Source organism: Equus caballus, chromosome 16 (genome assembly GCF_041296265.1).
Source record: "Equus caballus isolate H_3958 breed thoroughbred chromosome 16, TB-T2T, whole genome shotgun sequence".
Taxonomy (NCBI): domain Eukaryota; kingdom Metazoa; phylum Chordata; class Mammalia; order Perissodactyla; family Equidae; genus Equus; species Equus caballus.
In genome coordinates this window covers 36,591,582-36,610,900 of record NC_091699.1, presented here as the reverse complement: position 1 = coordinate 36,610,900, position 19,319 = coordinate 36,591,582, and the positions used below count along the sequence as shown (strand labels likewise).

The 19,319-nt window shown below is 44.7% G+C and overlaps 1 protein-coding gene across 8 annotated transcripts in view; it reads left to right on the top strand.

Moving 5' to 3' along the window:
* The window catches only part of ATXN7 (ataxin 7), a 130,801-nt gene extending 114,136 nt beyond the window's left edge, over positions 1–16,665 (top strand). For all 8 annotated transcript variants that reach the window (XM_070237272.1, XM_070237270.1, XM_070237275.1 and 5 more), the window contains 5 exons: positions 2,105–2,370; positions 3,900–4,098; positions 4,456–4,577; positions 8,991–9,963; positions 12,554–16,665. In XM_070237272.1, coding sequence (XP_070093373.1) covers positions 2,105–2,370; positions 3,900–4,098; positions 4,456–4,577; positions 8,991–9,963; positions 12,554–12,571 — 1,578 coding nt within the window. In that variant the 3' untranslated portion in view covers positions 12,572–16,665. The remainder of the gene's footprint in view (positions 1–2,104; positions 2,371–3,899; positions 4,099–4,455; positions 4,578–8,990; positions 9,964–12,553) is intronic.
* Positions 16,666–19,319: the final 2,654 nt, after the last annotated feature.

Sequence of the window (19,319 nt, the reverse complement as noted above, 5' to 3'; positions counted from 1 at the left end):
TGGGAGAGGTAGAGGAAACAACATGTGTGGAGGCTCTGTGACAGGGCAGAACAGATACCTTAGAGTCTGAAAGGCTCCAGGAGGCTGAACAAGAGGAGGAGGAGGCACTTGGTACCAAAGGAGCAGGGAGCATGGGAGTTAGAATGTGCAGGGCCCAGAAGCCTAGTTACATAGTCCTTATCCTGTGAGCCTTGGGCAGCAATTGAAGAGTTCTGACTGGGCAGGGGGCCTCAGATCTGTGTTTGGAAGGTTCTTCAGAGGTCAGTGGAAATCCTGCTTACTCTTCAGGCTGAGCTGGGAAAATACGTAGAGTCTCTGCCTACTTTCTTCACTTGGATTTGCATGCTAAGCTCAGGGGACATTCAAAGATGAAGAGAGGCTTCTACATTTGTCTGGAGAGAGGGGCAGGGGCACTGGTAGCATTCTACGTGCATTGCTTTATTCAACAGGTATTGGAGGACCATTCTTTTTATATACTTTCTGTTTGAAGCATTTATTGTGTGCCGGGTGCTGGTACAGCACTGAATGAAACAAAATGTTTTGTCTCCATGTAGGTTTCTTGTGCATATGTTACATATTAAAGAAAATTAAGTAAAAATTTGAAAAGAAGCTAAGCACATTTATCTACGTAACTGTGCCACGGTAGAGTTTAGGTGGGCATACTTTGCAATGTGTCTAGTAAGGAGATAGGTGATGTTACTGAATTTCAAAAGGATGTTAGAAGCCTGCTCTTAAAACCCGTTAGGGGCTGGCCCAGTGGTGCAGCGGTTAAGTTCGCACATTCCGCTTCTTGGTGGCCCAGGGTTTGCCGGTTCCGATCCTGGGTGCGGACATGGCACCGCTTGGCAAGCCATGCTGTGGTTGGCGTCCTACATAGAAAGTAGAGGAAGATGGGCACGGATGTTAGTTCAGGGCCAGGTTTCCTCAGCGAAAAAGAGGAGGACTGGCAGTAGTTAGCTCTGGGCTAATCTTCCTCAAAAAAAAAAAAAACCCTTAAATTGTAGCAAACATGTAAACTTGTAGTGTCATACATTGGTATAATGTGCAGGAACATGAACACACAGAAAGTACTGTTTGCAATATTTTGTAACATAAAAGAGAGAAGGAACTGTGTAGATGAATTCACTTATATTTCGGATATGTGATGGGGGCCCACTGTAGTTAGTGTCTCCTTGCATTTTTTATAGACTGAGACCCCAGCACTGTGGAATGGTCAGGGTAACTTGATTTTATCTTCTGCTAGGAATAATATTAGCCTCAGTGAGCCTTAAAAATCCAAACCAGCAATTATCAAGTGCATTGGGATTATAGACATTTTCTTATAAGATGTGCTTCAACCACAGGTTTATATTAGTTGCCTTGAAAAGCACTGTTCTAATTTGACCTTTCTTTTTCTCAGTGTGCTCATTTCCTAATTCTGAAATTAGACATTGTCTTAAGATCCAGGAGTGCTGTCTGTCCCGTTTTCTTGATTTCCGCAGTAAGGGTCTGTTTATTGGAGTTCCCTCTCTGCTTCATGTCTCTCCCTGTTCATAGCCTTCCTTCCCTCGGCCGTGTGTTCTTTACTTCTCTCAGGCCCTCCTTGGCCATAGCAGTCCTTGTCTCCAGGATTCCCTCAGCCCCTTTCTCTCTTTACATGGCACCTTCACTGGAAGAGAGAGAAACCATTGTGTGTAATTTTTAGTCTCTGGCAGTTACTGAAAGAAGACTTTCTAATACATAATTTTATGGAATAAATGTTTCTTCCCTTTTAACATTCAAACCTCTAAACAGCCAAAAGAAGACTCAAAACATGAGTACCTATCACCTGTTTGTTTCTACCGTTTGTCGCTTAGTTACAGACTGAGTGCCACCCCTAACATTCCTTCTTTCTTCTGGTGGAAATAGCATCTCCAAATTCTCATACATTTGGAGCCTGGAATAGGTGCTTCTAGCTAAAGAAAAGAGATCTTCCTCATGCTTTTTAGCTTATCAAATGCTGAGCAGCTTTTGACTATGCTAATTGTCCAGACTGCTATTTTTATTGGGAATGGTGTTTTTGGATATATGACAGAGAAAAAATATTCTTGAGATTCCTCAGTTTCTGTATTTTTTTGGTCCATAGACACATTCCTTAATCCAGCGGAGGGCTGTCCAGGGTAGAAGAAAACGATTTGATGTGTTATTAGCCGAGCACAAAAACAAAACCAGGGAAAAGGAATCGATTCGCCATCTGGATTCTCAGCAACCAACGCAGCCTCTCAGGGACCCGCATCCCACCCCTCCTAGAACTTCACAGGAGCCACACCAAAACTCTCATGGAGTGATTCCTTCCGAATCAAAGCCTTTCGTAGCTAGTAAACCTAAACCTCACACCCCCAGTCTTCCAAGGTAAGCCAAGTCCTCCAGGTCTTTCTCCCTCCAGAAAGCAGACTTGCAGACACTGTAAAAGCCCAGTGCAGTCATGATGTGAAGGAATGAACATCAGGCTCACTATGGAGATTTCTTGTTTTTTAGAGATATTTTTAAATTGGGTTTTACTGTAAGAAAAAAAAATGTTGAGTTCATCAGTACGTTTCAGCCAAGGCTCTTCTTGGTCAAATGCAGACCCCAGAATAAAGCTAGAATTATCTGCTCCACCCCTGCTCAAGTTAGGTGTCTCTTAACCCCGTTGAACAGGGCTGAAAGTTGGGTCCTGCCTGCAGGTTAGAGATTAGAACATTGCACGTGGCTTTAGCAGCAATTTCCCATTCATTTTTCTTGCTTCTTGCAAAGTACAGCAGTGGGAATCCTTGCTAGGGACAGGCATTCAGCCTGAGTTTTTACAGCATTCACTTATCAACATGTTTTTTCATTCATCCATTTGGGACTTTGGCCTAAGCATGTATTAGGCATTTTAGCCCTGTAGTAAGCAATGGATCAGAGGGTTTTACCAAGAGCTTATCATATACATACCTCACAGACAGTGATGGTGGACTGCCTATATGTATGTTTGTGCTTATCTATTTAACCAAGTTGAAGTAAGGGACTTTGTACCCAATTTCCAGAGGGAAAGGAAAGAGAAAGGCATAGAGAATGAGGACCTTTAGTGCAGGCCATTGGCATCAAGGGCTTCTGCTCAGGAATGTGCCAACCTTGGTTGCTGCTGCTTCACTTTCCACCCTCACGTGTCTGATCCTTGAAATGCTTGCCTGAGAGGGGGAGGTGGCTCCCTCGTGGAAACCTGAGTATGTACTTGAGCCTTTCCCAACATAAGCCCTCTGATTTCTGAGCAACACGGTAGACGAGTGGTTAGAGGAGGCTCCCCAGAACATGGCCAGGTCCCGGCCATCAGTTCCTTAGCAAGTCTTTTCTTTGGCCATCTTCTCATTGAAGTTTTTCCATCTGTGAGAAAGTAAGCTTAATCCTATAAATGTAGGAAAAACACATTGCTGTCTTTCGGTAACAGGCTCTCGATTATCCACATGAAGCGGTAATACTGCCTTGTTCTTTCATCACCTCCTGTCCCTCTTAGGTTATTTTAGAGCCCTTTGCCACTTATCTCATTTATTATCTTAGTAACCCAAATCGAGGTGAAATTTGAAGAGGAATCAAAGAAAGACTTCTCTTAAATTCCATGTCTGTTTCCCCTTTCTTTGGGGAGGTTAGAAAGAGGACCTGAGCCACCCAAGTGGCTATAGAAAAGAGAACTAGTATACTTTACCTTTGGTTAGATGTGGCAGACGGCTCCATTTGACATCGTGCAGTTCAGGAGTGAGGGTCTTTCACTCCCAGGCCACCTGCATCAGCATGTTTCCCCAGTGCTAGTGGTGGACCCCAGACCTCCTCTAGGTGGTTTTGGATACATTGTTGTATCTGAGTTAAGGTGGCTGATTCCCAGACGTGTGATCTGATTGGTGCTCCACTTTCTACTCACCAAGGCCTCCAGGCTGCCCTGCTCAGCAAGGTGGGAGTGCCCCCATTGACCCTCCTCCAGTCCATGAATCTCCACACCCTCCCCTGCCTGCCACTGAGCCAGCTTCTCGGTTATCCAGTGAGGAGGGAGAAGGCGATGACAAAGAAGAGTCTGTTGAAAAACTGGACTGTCATTATTCAGGTCATCATCCTCAGCCAGCATCTGTAAGTTCCACATCCACCCCGCGTTGACCCTTCCCATGCAGCAGGGACAGGGCACTGCAGGGGGGCGCACCACGGACCTTGGCATGCCCGTTCCTGTGGGGATGCCGTCAAGGTGTGAGAACAGCTCAGAACAGGGTGCCCCAGGGGCAGCATGCACCCTGTCCAGGGACGTCTCATGCTTTTCCCTTTCTTTTCATAAAACTCAGGGCTAGGCATTGTCACTCTCATGCTTCACAGCCTCCGGTACTCAGAGTAAGCTGTGCTTTCATGGTTAGCTCCTTTCCTGAAGGAGAGAGTGCTCGCTGGGTGCGTCATGTCAGAGTCAGCAAGCACATGCAGTTTTGCTCTCTCTTGCAGTTTTGCACATTTGGGAGCCGGCAGATTGGAAGAGGCTATTACGTGTTTGACTCCAGGTGGAACCGGCTTCGCTGCGCCCTCAACCTCATGGTGGAGAAGCATCTGAACGCGCAGCTGTGGAAGTAAGTGCCTGCCCCACCACTGCTGGGGTGAGGAGAGGGGCTCACTACTCACTGCTGCATCCATGTTTCTCGTGAGAGTGATTTAGTGAAGGAAAGCTTATCTCAAATGAATAGGGCCATGACTCACCCTGAGAAGAAGGCCCCTCATCATTTATTCATTCATTCACTATTTCATTAAATATGTCTTGTTCTGGGCACTGTCGTTCAGGCAGAGGAACTCCCAAATGTATGGAGATCACATTCTAGTTCTGAGGAGAAACACAAAAACCAATAAAGAGGGGCTGGCCCAGTGGCACAGTGGTTAAGTTCACACGTTCCACTTTGGCGGCCTGGGGTTCGCTGGTTCGGATCCCAGGTATGGACATGGCACCGCTTGGCAAGCTATGCTGTGGTAGGTGTCCCATATATAAAGTAGAGGAAGATGGGCACAGATGTTAGCTAAGGGCCAGTCTTCCTCAGCAAAAAGAGGAGAATTGGCAGCAGTTAGCTCAGGGCTAATCTTCCTCAAAAGAAAAAAAAACCAACAAAGAGAGATTATAGCTTGTCATAAGGGAGATAATAGATGTAGTGATAATCTCTAACACTTACTGAGGGCTCACTGTGTGCCAGGCACTTATTAAATGTATTAAATTTTCACAATTTGCTGTGTCAGATGAGCTTGATTATCCTTATTTTCCAGATAATGAAACTGAGAAACAAGGTTGCACAGCAAAGTAGTGGTAGGGCCAGGATTTGGACCCAGAAGGAGTTCGATTCTAGAGAGCTGAGATGGGAAAATAACAGGCCAGAGGGATTTAGGGAAAGCCTCTGTGAAGAGGCGGCCCTTCAACTGTGATGGCTGGATGAGAAAGAGCAGCCACAGGGTGGTGGGGAGTAGTGGGTTCCAGGCAGAGGGAACTGTGTTTGTGAAAGTCTTGAGTTAGAAAAGAATGTGGCTTGTTTGAGAAACAGCAGGAAAGTGAGTATAGTATGAGATGAGATCCGAGAGGCCAGCAGAGGCCCGGTGACACTGGAATTGGTGTTGAGTGCAGCAGGGAGCTGTTGAGGGTTTATGTGCTCTGATTTACAATTTAAGATAAAGTGATCAACAAGCTAGTGTTTACCAAACAGGATCGTAGGTGAAACAAGGGTTCCACGGCCAGGAGGGTCTCAGCCTCTCCTGAAGTAAAGCAGTTTTCATTGCTGCAGGACTGCTTGGGGCCTTTAATGGGTAGTGTCCATTGTAACTCTCACTGCATGGGGTATCATGTAGAATGTAGAATGTTTCCCAAGCTCTTTTGACCTGGGAACCTTTTTTAGGGGAGCATCTTGGGGAGCTAGTTTTTGGTGGAACCTTCTTTGGGAAACATTGAGATTTGCTAAAGGGGACTAGCCAGTAATCCATGGGTCATCCCAGATCCTCCATTGGGGCATCATTTACTAGTGCCTCCTTGAATGGACTCTGCCAGTACATCTGTTTGCCTCCTTGCCTTGGTTTCCTAATAAAGTCAGAGGCTTTGGGTAGTCCACAATCCAAAGAACCATCTCCATGATCATTAATAGGACTTGTGTTTGTTCACTTCAAAGACCAGACCCAGAGCAGTGTTACTCTGCTTTTCTGGTTCACATTTCTTCCTGGCTCTTACTAGATAAGACACTCCTGTTCCTTCTTAATGAAGGAACTTTGTCCCTTTCCAGAGACTGACTCAGGGCAGTGGTTTGTTGGGCCGCTGGGGGTCTGTCAATACTCACCCACCCCAAGATATATGAAATCTCAGGTGGTTATTTCTTCAGACTACCTGGTGGGATGTGGAGAGCTCATTGAGATCACTAAACTACTGGCATAGCGTACTCCTAAGAGTTTAAAAGGTCCTCGGAATATTTCATCCCCATTACATTGAAACGTGGCTTATGACCAATAGTTTGGGTGAAGATGGTTTTGGTCCTTAGTGGCTCGTGTGGAGAGCTTTTCTTCTTTGTGCTGAGAACTTTTGAAGAAGCAGGATCATGAGATTGACTGCATTGTCTCCTTCTCTGTTCTGTCAGAGGCTGACTGCCTTATCAATCACTTGCTCCCAGCAAGGAGGACACCATTCCTTTCCGTTAACATGAGCTTTGGTTTTAAAAAAGTCATTACAGCAGAGACAGACGTGTTGTTCAGTGGTGAGCTGGAACACAGGCTTGGGACAGACAGGAGCTTGGAGAGAGGTGCTGGGCCAGGTACTCAAGGAAATGCTCCCTGACACAGGAGTGAGGTAGGCCGACTCAGGTAGCCCCTGAGATTTGCTGGGAGTGGTTGAGCATTTCTCAGCCAGAGGAGAACTCTTCTCAGGTAGCATCTTTGAGGCACTCAAGAAAACCCTCAAAGTGGTCCAGGTCCCACCCTGCCAGCTCAGCCAAGGAAGAGCCCCAGTTTGGGCAGCACTCTTCTTGGCCCCTTTACCCTTTAGTTGCTTATTGTGGTTAATTTGGGGATAAGTGGAAGTGGAATTTGAGTATGACCATGAAATAAATCATCTTCAGTGTCTGGTCAACTGCTTGCCCACTGTTGATTTGCAATCACTATCCCCTGAGGAGGGGCTGGGATGGTTATCAAAGGGTTTTTTCGTTTGGGTGTTTTTTGTTTTTAATTTTTTAGATTGATAAATTTAACTTTTTAGATTGTGTTATGCAAACACAAGTCCGTGTATGACAATATGTATGACTACATATTGTTTGTCTCTTCTTTATGCAGAAGGTAATGACTTAAAAGAGCTTAAGAGGAACCAATAGCTTAGTCCAGAGAGGTCACATCCCTTCCCCTATGGAAGCCTTTTCCTTTTCCCAGGATTTGGTTCCAGCAGCCTGGTCTTTAGGCTCCATCTTCCTAAGAGGCCACCTGGTGGCCACAAGAAGCCACTGCGCCCAGTAAGCGCAAGCACCTGTACTTCATGGAGAGCAGGGCTTCTCCAAGGTGCCAGTGCCCATGACTCGCCTGGAGATCTTGCTGAAACACAGATTCTGGTGAATCTGTAGGTCTGCGGTGGGGCCCAGGGACTCAGCATTCTAACAAGCCTCTCAGGTACTATCAGTGCTTGTCCTCCATGAGTAGCATGGGGATAGTGCCCGGCTTCTCAGTCTTGGATTTGTGTTGGAATCTCCTGGAGAGATTTCAAAATTATTAATGTACAGGCCCCAACCCCCAGGCATTCTAGTATAGTGGATCTGGGCGGGGCCTAAACTCCACAGGTGATTCTATTGTGCAGCCAAAGTTGGGAAGCCCTGACTTGTGGGCCAAGCTACATCCTTGAATGGGGGTTTTAAAGCTGGTGCAAACACTTGCAGCAATTAAGTCCTTTCATTAATACCTGTAGTTCTTCTGCAGAAGCATCTGAAAGCACTTTGGCAGCAGTCTGGACCAGCTCTTGCGCTGGAAGCTGAGGAATTAGAACCCTGCTGGTATGGTGACTGCATCAGCCAGAGCCGCCCGTGAAGTCAGGAGCAGGCAGGGTTGGCCTTCCAGGCAGGCCATTTTCTGTTTTGCCACCTCAGTGTTAATTCCATCATAAAAGTTTTTAAAATGTTGGTGGTGTCACATTTTAAAATCAGAGCTGAGATAAAAGGGGGAGCCTCCCTGGTTTGACTATTTGAATGGCTCCCTTACCCCAGATGGATACCCTGCCCAGACATTACTAACAGAATACCTTGTTCCAGCACTGCGACTGGAAATCCCCTGAAGATCTGGGGGCTTCATTCCCTTGTACAGTCATTTCGACCAGTAGTTAAGACCTAGCAGTTATTATTAGTCAACTGTGCCCTTCCTTTTTCCTCATTTGTTCATGAATTCTCTTGGCGTTTATTGAGTGCCTTCCTTCCGTATTCCAGGCACTGTGCTAGCCACTGGGGCTATGATGGTGAATAAGCTGTGGGTTGTTCCATCAACAAAGAAATTAGGCAGTGATCAACAATCACACATTGAAACCACCCTGAGTCCTCCGAAGTCTAGGAATGGGGGGCAGTGCAAGTCCATGGGGAACTGAGCAAGTCGGGATGATCAGGACAGATTTCCTAGGTGATGATGAGCTGAGACTAAAGGATGAGCGGAAGTTGGGGTCAGAGAGTTCTAGCCAGAAGATATACAGGGTCTACGTCATGGCCTGTTCTCAGAACTTAAGGATGATCAGCGGCTGGAATCAGGGATCTGGGGTGGGGGCTGGGAGCAGGGGCTATGAAGCTGGAGCAGTAGCACACAGGGCTTTACAGACCACTGTTCTGAGAACCCCAGGAAGGCATTAGGGGATTGAAGGAGAGAAGTGACAGAATTGGCTCTGCATTTCAGAGTGGTCACTCTGACGGGAGTGTGCTTCTCTGTGCCAGAGGCGAAGGGGTGTCCATCTAAAAGTTCCCATGAATGGCTGTGGTGAATATCTCTCACTGCCCTCTCCTTTTTTGCAGGAAAATCCCACCAGTGCCGAGTACCACATCACCTGTCTCCACACGTGTTCCTCACCGGACAAACTCTGTGCCGACATCACAATGTGGGGTCAGCTATCTGGCAGCAGCCACCGTGTCTACATCCCCAGTCCTGCTGTCCTCCACCTACATCTCCCCAAATAGCAAATCGGTACCAGCTCATGGAACCACATTAAATGCACAGCCTGCTGCTTCTGGGGCAATGGATCCTGTGTGCAGTATGCAATCCAGACAAGTGTCCTCTTCATCCTCATCCCCTTCCACGCCCTCTGGCCTTTCCTCAGTGCCCTCCTCCCCCATGTCCAGGAAACCTCAGAAGTTGAAATCCAGCAAGTCTTTAAGACCCAAGGAGTCTTCTGGTAACAGCACTAACTGTCACAATGCCAGTAGCAGTACCAGCGGCGGCTCAGGAAAGAAACGCAAAAACAGTTCCCCACTGTTAGTTCACTCTTCCTCCTCCTCCTCCTCCTCCTCTTCTTCTCATTCCATGGAGTCTTTTAGGAAAAACTGTGTGGCTCACTCTGGGCCTCCCTACCCCTCACCGGTAACAGCTTCCCACGGCATCGGCCTCAACTGTGTGGCAAGTAAAGTGAACTCACTGAGTGTCCGGCACGAGCAGTCAGGGAGGGGCCCCCCCGGCGGGAGCCCTGCGGAATCCATCAAGAGAATGAGTGTGATGGTGAACAGCAGTGATTCCACGCTTTCTCTTGGCCCATTCATTCACCAGTCCAGCGAACTGCCTGTCAACTCCCACAGTTATTCACACTCACACACTCCTCTCGAGAAACTCATAGGCAAGAAAAGAAAGTGCTCGCCCGGCTCAAGCAGCGTCAACAACAACAGCAGCAAACCCACAAAGGTTGCCAAATTGCCAGCCATGAACAACGTCCATGTGAAACACACAGGCACCAGCCCAGGGGCGCAAGGACTGACGAACAGTTCTCTCCTTCATCAGGTAGGAAATGGACTGTGAGCCCTGTGGGGAGGCCCATTTCCTCCTTGAGGTCTTTCGCCTGCTCGGAGATCTGTGTGGTTGGGGTTGGTTGGTTTGCCTATAAACAGATGTCCAGCTTCCTGGTGTCCTTTAAAAAAAGGAAGAGTTCATGGCCATATGAAGGTAAAACAGGCTCCTCTCTGCCAGAATTTTGATGACTTGGAAGATGCTTTTGGGTCAGGAAACCACAGAGGTGCACTTTAGCAGATAGGGCTGCGGAAACCATCCCGTGTGACAGCAAAATCTCTCTCCAGAGCAAACGAGTATAGTGCCTGGTGGACATGTGCTTCCTGTGATGCTGTTCCGGAGGGAAGCAGAACAGCTTTCTAGTATGTTCCTCTGAAGAAAGCTAAGCTAAAATCAAACTGATCTAGAAAGAGATGATTTAAATTTTAAAAAGCAAGAGCTTTTAATATTTTTCCCATCAAGGAATTTCAGATTTTCTGGTCAACTCTCTCCCTGTAACTATATTTTCTCCTCTAAGTTTTCCAGGGAAGCAGGAAAACAGCATTAAGTGTGGGCATCGCAGAGGACTAAAATCTCATTGAAGTTGTGATAGATTAAAGAGAAATCTGAGCATGGGTCCATTTGTAGAGAAGTGGCTCACTGTGTGTCGGACTTCTCTCTCACACTGAATCTGTCTTTCCCCCTCTTCTGCTATTACTGTCTTCTCCCAACCTTCTCTCCTGTAGCCGTTTCTTCCAGCTTCCTCTACTCTTAACTTCCAGCTCCTCTCTCATCTTATTTCATTCGTCGGGATATCTTCTCCCCTTGCTTACGAGCAGGAATTTCAGCGGCATCGTCCCAGAGCCCTGATTTAAAATGTGAGGGCTTTTTTTGATTCTTTTCTTTCCTCGTCTTCAGAATTTAACTCAAATGCCAGGTAGGACTTTTTCAGAAAATACCAAGAAGTTTCTTACTGTGATATAATTTCCCTCCAATATCTGTGTGAATTAATGCCCAATGCCAAAGGTATGGGGAAAATAATTATCCATGAATTTAAATAGCAGCTGCTTAAATTCTTCTGTGTGAGCCACAAATCCCACAAATCCACACTGGCTGTTTGACTCTTTGAGCAAGGGGTTCCTGGACAAGTGACAGTGTGTGTTTACTTCCTGGTTTATAGTTCCTCATGATAGTTTACGATGAGCATAAAAAGGCAATGCAAACACCATAAGAATGACAGACCCATCCCTTAAAATCTCCCTCCTGCGTGCAGCGTCCTGATTCTCCTGGAACCCCGCAGGAGGGACGTTCCATTGTGTTGTGATGCCCACGTTTGTATGAGTGTGCTCTGTCTTCACGTGGACTTGGCTGCAGACCTTACCACCCACAGCAGCAGAAAGGGGAGGAAGAAGCTGGCCGGGTGCAGCTGAGAGGAACAGTGTCTGTGGAAAATGGGGGAGTGGGAGCCCCATTTACATGGAGCAGCTGCTCCCAGAAACTTAACCAGTTTCAGAGGGAAACTGCAGATCTGGACTTGCATGAGAAAGTCAGCCATTTTCTTAAGCTGTATAGCTTTTTGTGGTATTTTTTAATCTGGTGTAGCCCACACATCTGTTGGCTAAGTTGGGCTCATGAGCTACGAGTTTGCCACCTCCGATTTCTACCATTTGGGGGGCTGTATCCCACTAGGACCAACAGCCTAAGTTTCAGTTCTTTTCCTTAAAATTAGTTTCAACTTAAGTTCGTATTTGAGAAAGATTTCCTCTGTGCAGTGGAATACTTTTCGTTATGCTGCACAAATCCTGGAGAGGGGCATGGCTAGAGATCAGAGGATCAGCAAACCCCCCAAAAAACTGTTGCATAGTTTTGTGTCTGTGCTCATTTATCTGCAAGAGGGATCCTGTGGCTTTCATCAGAATCTCAAAGGGACCCAAGACTCCACAATGCTTTAAAGAATGCTGCTCTTAGAAAAGTAGGCACCTCAACTTGCTGCTCCTCCTGGAGCTGATTTTAGGACAGATAACTGAGCTGGTTGAAGCTCCCTTAACAAGGGAATGCACTGGGACATGCTGGGAAGCTAGGAGATGAGGCTGGGCAGTTGCCCTCTTCCCTACCCCCCTGCCAGTCTGTTCATGGCCTCTGCCACCAAGGACTTAAAAATAGCTCCCTGTGGGACAGTGAGGGCCAGAGCTCCCTCTCCCTGAGGAGCACTGCCTCGGGTGTGAGCTCTCACACCTGTGTGTGCCAGCCCATTTGACCTTGTTCAGTTCTCAGTTGACAACCTAGAATGCCTTCAGGGAAACAAAATCAGTAAATAAAACCAAAAGGCAAACCCTAAGCCTTTTCTCTAAGCTAGAAACCTGGCCTGGCATCTCACCTAGACAGTTGTCTCAAAGTCAGTCCTTTAGAATGATTTTGCTCAAGGGCAGTGAAGGCTTTTGAAAGCTAAGGCCAAATTCTGTAGCTGCCTCTCCTGGCATCACCCAGTCAGTGGAGATGTCAGTGGTGTGTGGCCTTTGGAATATTCTTGTTTAGCATCAGCGCAGTGCAGTGTACAACCGCTGACTTACCTTTTTGTTGTCTCCCCACCCCTCTTTTTTGAAAGCCAAAGGCACGTCCCTGACAGCTGAAAATAGTCCGGGGAGGAATAATCTGGACACTTTTGACGACAAGTTACACCTCCACTCAGCACTCTGGACTCCACGATGCCTTTGAGTCTGTTTTCCCAACCTCCTGTGGGCCTCAAGGGTAGAAATCTGCTGGGCTGTTGTTTTAACGAGGATTTCCCTGAAGCTATGTCTGTAGCAGTGAGTACTCGTAAAGGACACTGGATCAAGTTCAGCCACCGAATTGCTTTTCTCAGTGTTACAGTGGTCTGGACTGCTTGCTGCCGAACTGTGAGAAGTTGTTTTGTCTTTAACTTGCAGTCTATCACGGAGCCACTCTTCCAGGAGGTCGGCTGGGCAAAGAATGTTTCGAGAAGAGCGTTACTGTAGCCTTTTCTCCCTCCCTCCTCTCCCCCCTCAGGTCCCTTTCACACTGTCTTCTGTGGGTCACTCTCCAGCTTTAGGCCCCTTAACTGGAGACACCTTCTGAAGGAGAGCAGGGCTGCACGGAGTAACCCTCTGGAGAAGGGGATCTGTCGTTAGGTGTTTATCAATGTTCCAGGAATGAATGTGGACGTTAGTGCAAGGCACCATCACAAAATGGCCAGTATTTTTTCTCGGCCTTTTGTGAGTAATTTGGGATAAGAAGCTCTCAGAAGTTTCTAACTTACAAACTACTTTAAAGCCATTGATGCCCATAGAGCAAGTATACATCATTTTAGAGGCTTACTTTTCATGGGATAAAAGCAATTCTGTGTGATTTTTTTAAAAAGAAAATGCAAATGCAAGCTAGTTTTGATAATGGAAAGCCAAATTTTGGTGGGAGGGGGTGGATAAAATCACTACAGGGGGAAACATTTTTCCAAGATTTCCAAAGAGATGGCGTTTTTTACCCTTTAAGTCTTCATGTAAACAGTGTGGCAGATTGGGCTGGTTGTCCTGCCCAGTCTCCCATTTTAAAAAAAATTGCCTTTGTAAAGTGAGGTGATTAGGATGCAGCAGAAACTGTCATTCACAGAGTCATTAATCTATTTAAATGTTTCCAGGCACTCTGTATTACCCTTGATCTCTCCTCTTTGGACACTATCCTGGGTCTTTGTGTAAATTCCTCTCTGAGCACTCCCCATTGTGTGTGTGTGTGTCCGCACTCCCCTTCCTGCCACCACAGGTGTTTATGTGGATGCCGTTGGGGTGGGGAGCAGGCCCCCAGGGAGGGGAGGTAGCGCAAGTGTACCTGTCCTGTGTGGCAGAGGTAATGTGATGCGTGTATAGTATTTCTCTGACACACCCTCTTTTCTGGGGATTAATGCCAGCCGTCTTCCTAAGAGAGTTTTGGAGACCCTCCGGGATGTTTTTTCTAGTACCCCACCCCAAAAGAAAGAACTTACTATGTTAAAACATTGTTGCTTGAGAAGGTGTCATTGAACGTGAAGCTGGGGCTTTTTAATAGGTGATGCCACAACCACAGCTCCTGGAACGAGAACTGGGCTCTTTTGCTTAGGAGAACGTATGAAGTTGCCACACACAGGGTCAATTCCCAAAGCTCTGATCATCGCCCCGGTCAGGGCCTGGACAGAGCCAGTCTAGTGCATCCTTTTTTCCCTGCAATTCTTGGGTTACAAACTTCAGTTTCAGGGAATTTCAAGTCAACAACAGGTAGAATGAATAAATACTTGGTTACCAGCCTAATAATGTGAATTACTACAGAATTATTCTTATTATGTAAGAAAGCAAAAACATTATGCAGATACTTTAGCTATAAATTGATGTAAAATCTTGATTTTTTTAAAGGAAGGGGAAACAGTATCTTGTTCACTTATTATGCAATCAATCAGTAAATGTTTCTTAAATGATGCTATAAGAGAGCTTAGGAAGGAGAGCACGGATGGGCCGGTTCGGTGGAGTGAGGAGAAATCAGTCTGATTGTTCCTTCCCACTGGAGGGAGAGGAAGGAGGTAAGAGGGAATCAGAACGTCCTTAGTTTGATTCCTTGGTGACAAGTGCAATGGGGTCTGGGTAGAATTTATTTTCAGAGCCAAGGGGACTTGATGGTTATAAATAAAGTTGCTTTTAGCGATGGAATTTATAGACAGATCATGTTGTTCCGAAAGATGTGAATAGGATCCACAATAGCAAGTTGATTCAGAGTAATGTAGATATTTAGATTATCGAGTATTGATCATTTGATTTCTTAGACTGAGGTTTTAATTGAATTTGATTATGTCTCCCAGTAGTACACAGAGCATCGGGATTAGGAAATTAGCCATTTGGAATTCTGCCTGCCACAAACAGACCTATTCTAAACAGTGCTATTAAATTTTAGACTGTTGTTCAAATATTTTATTTTCTCCTACAACTACTTTTTATTATGATGAACAATTAAGACCATTTAAAACACGGGAGTACAAGTATTTTTTTGAATTAAATTAACTTGCAAAAACCAAATTTGCAGTGGTTGGGTTGTTTCTAGACAGACTTTGGTATCAATTTAAAACCAAGATAATTTTTATATTCTTTCCAATAGAATTTCATGACAACAACTGCAGTTTTCTTAACCTACAAAAAAAAAAAAAAGTGCTGCAATGATGAACAAAGAATTATACAAAACCTACTTTTGTATCTTTATTTTGGAATTTCTTGTTCTATTATAAATATGGAAGTATCCCTATTTCAGAAGACATATTTTGTTAAAAATGAATTGTACATATTTAAATATGTATTTTTGCACAGGTCTTTTTTTCTGATATCCTGTTTTGGTACAATTGAGATCATCTAGTATTTATTTATTAATTAATAAAAGTAAATACCTTTTTATAATTTGAAGTGGTTCACTGCCAAGCCGATAGTCCTAGGACCTGCCTCCTTCACAGTTGAAGGTTTGCCTCTGTGAAAGTGAAAGCCGTTTTGTCCCTTTAATGTCCCGGGAGTGGATTCAGACAGATGAAGTGGGCATTGCTTCTCCCTAGTTGCCTGATTTCCCGATAGACTACATGTAACTAAGTGACACACTGCTTTTCTTTTGTTAGTGTTTTGTGTGTGAGTGTGCGTGCGCGTGCGCCTGTGTGTGTGTATGTGTACCCTCTGAGCACATGTGTGTTCGTATGTGATGTGGTTTAAAACTAATGGAAACAAACTGAAAGTGCCTGAACCTAGTTTTAAGCTTAGACAGATTCTCTTTAAAAAGACTTGAATGTTCAGTTGAACTTTTGGAGTTTGCTTTTTCCACCTAAATATTGTTTCTAAAATTTTAGGGGAGGAATTGAAAACCACCAATGCTGGTAATTTTATAAGGTATTTTAAAATTCAGACCTTTTGGTTCCCAGTAATTCAACTAGTGATGGATTGCCCCGTGGCACCAAGGGTTACAAATCTTTTTGTCAGCCAGCAACTTACACAATGTGTCCGTTTTGTTACTCACTCATGAAATACAGAGTTTAAAATAGAATATTTAAAATATTTTGTATTCCAAAAATATAATACAAAGTACCTCTGAGGACATTGAAAACAAAATGTATAATTTGAAAAATGTAACTTAAACAGGCAGCTGTCTTCCTGCAAGAGTTCTGTTGCCAAGCGGTTTCTTAATCTCTCTCATCTGTCCTGGGGGATGAAGTTGGACTTTGGAAAATGATTGTTAACAGTTTCATTGTTTAGCAGAAAATAATCATTTTTACATTTTGTGCAAAACATTTTACATTTTCAGATCATTTAAATGAGCACTACATACTGTCAGTGTGAATGTAGGGCCTTGAAAGCATTTTGCTGTTTTTCTTTGAGCTTGGTTATAAAAGCAATCTCCTGTGTTAAAATGTGTGAATAGTTTGATAATTTGTACACATAATCAAGAGCATCTCAGCTGGACTTTGTGTTGGCTGCTGTATAGAACATGAACAAATGTCAAGGGATAGAAAATTACTTTGGATATTTAAAAGAGAAGAAATATATAGTCTATTTGTTTTGTAACAAGTTTCTGTAAATAAAATAATTTATACTATTTATAAGAAAAAGTTGTGCTTTGCTTTATGAGAAATCAGTTTGTGGAACAAACATGTTACTAAACGGGCAATAAAATGAGGACTTCTCAATAAATAAGGTGGCTGCATGAACTGTTTCACACGTTTCTGCCTCGTTATGGTACTAACCCTTTCGGTCCAGTCTGACTTGTCTTCGTTTTAGGCATCAGACACCTTGTGAAGCACCTTCCTTTAGCTTCCCTTCTGTACAAGCTCAGCCCTTCTGAGGACTCAGGATGTTTCCATTCTTGTGCGGAAAGCTTTGCCTTGGATAATGTAGTAACTGCAGACAGTGGACACTACTGCATTCTTGCCCTGCAGGTTTGTCAACAAAGGGGAGTTGATAGATAGAGAAGCACGGTCTATTTGTACTTGGCTTATATGTAAATTTGATGGCCTGAGGTCAATTTTGGTTAGAGGTAACATTTTTATGCAGAGCTGGTCTGATCTCTTCTCTGCTTTTACGTAGCTCCCTCACTGGCAGTACACGTGCCTTTGAGTATTATTCAGAGCACAACATAATCTTTTATCTCTAGCTATCTGGCCATTTTTACCATTTGCAAATAAATTATTCTAATAAATTACAAATTATTTTTGTTGCTTAAGATAATAAGGGAAGCAACTGATTTGTGTATTGGAGATGTCCATACATTGCATGAAAGAATCAGGCTGGCTTCAACCCTCACTGCCCCCTGGACATTCCCTCCTTAGGTCCACCAACTACTCAAATCCATTCCTAAGAAGCTCCCTGAGGCCTCCCTGAAGCAATCCTGTCGCCTTGGATGTCCTTCTTAAACTTCCGGGGAAAAGTCGCAACCACTCAAATCTTCCTACACTTTTTACTTCCATTCTCTTGCGGGTAACCTGGCCACGGATGTAGCAAGAGACTGTCCCAATTCAAGGAAGGGGCAGGGATGGGCAGTTTAGGGTCTTGGTGGATGGAAGTTCACCAACAGAAAGGCAGAGTAAGGTCATTGTAGGCAGAGGGGCAAGCACAAGTATGAAGAAATGTGGAAGAGAGAATAATTCTGGGTGAAATTTGCTGGAAGGGAGGGGCTGATAGGATTGGAGAAGTTTGTGCCAGATTGTCAGGGGACTTATGTATCGTGAGGCCTTCATCCTCAGGAACGTACAGCTTAACCACATGTAACTCTCAGAGCCCAGAGGTGTTCATTGGTCCAGTCCTGGCACAGTGCAGCTGCTCAAAGTAAAAACCGTTCTCTACTGGAGACTGGAAAATCAAAGAGGCACTTCAATCTTTTTCCCTTTTTCTTGCATTTTCACTCTCTATTGCCTCAAACCTCTGTCTTTAGCCCTCTCTAATCCTAAGCAAAAACACTCCCCTAAATCAAGCCTCCAGCCCTCCGTCGTCTTACTCCACTTTCTGCCCTTTCAGTCCCCCCTTTCTAGTAAGAAACTCATGTTTCTGTTGCTAATGCGAATTAAACTAGTCTTTCACCTTGTAAGGCTGTGATTCTTGGTGCCTCTTATCCTCGTTTTTCACCAAAGCCCATGGACCAAAGCTGGCACTAACAGAGTCTCTCTTCCAGGGGAAGGTGAGACTGTCAGCAAAAGAAAAAGTTTTCAGGGGGAGAGGAGAATCAAACACTTAGAATTTATACTTTAAAAACAAAAATTCCCATCACATAGGGCCCTTCAGTAACCATGGAGGACAGAATGGACAGGTGAGAACCTTGGGACAAAAATAAGTTACAAAGCTAGTGTAATAATCCAGGTAAGAGCTATGAAGTTTCTCAACTAAGGCAGTGACCATGGGGATGAAGAGGGGACTGATTGCAGAGTTCTTTGAAAGGTAGAACCAGCAGGCCTTGAGGTCCAATCATGTCGAACGTTAAGGGGAAGAGTGAGTCTAAGAAAACTTAGAGATTTTCTGGCTTGGCTGAACTAGTTGATGAGCTTTAAGTGAAACATATGATGTGGTGACAGAAAAGGAAAAACACAATGGGTTTGAGTTGCTGGTGGGAAATGCAGGCTCAGTGCCCGGTAGCTGTAGGTACAGTCTGGATGGAGCTCTGGAGGGAGGTTTGAGCTGTAAGGTAGAGTTAAAGGATTGCCTTTCACTTTTTGCTGGCGAGTGAGGCCATGGGAGGGGATGAGTTCACCTAGAAAGAAAGAGATAGTTATTAGAATTGGCTTATTATTTTGTTAAAATGATGCTTATCTAGTTGCCTTAAAATGCCAGATATTATACCAAGCTTTTTACACATATTGTCTTTCTTACAAAGCCCCTACAGACTGGGTATTTTGATGTTCTGATATCTGATCATCTTCTGATGAGGAACTTCTAAGAGGGTAAGTGTCTTGCCTAAGGTCCCACAACAAGTAGGTGGCTTTGCAGGGCTGTGAATTCATCTGATCAGGGGTTCTTAATCTTTTTTGTGTGTCACATATTCCAAGAATCACATGAAAAAAGGCACAGGCACACGTTTTATGTTCCATTTCCAGGATTTCACAAAACTTGAAAAAGTCCATCCTCCAAGGTGCAGAGACAGAAGAAAGCCCAAGACGAAACCCTGGAGAAGAGAATGTTTTGGTGAAGCCAGACGGAGAACCAGTACTAAACAGTAAAATATCAGGTCAGGGAAGGCAGAGAAGGATGGGGTTGAGATGGTTTAGTTAGCAGTTTAGACAGTTGATTTCATCCTAATTAACCCCATCAACTCACTTAGGTAATGTGCTTTTTCCTCTGCTGCTTTCTCCTTGATAATTGGAACAACAGCTATTGATTGAG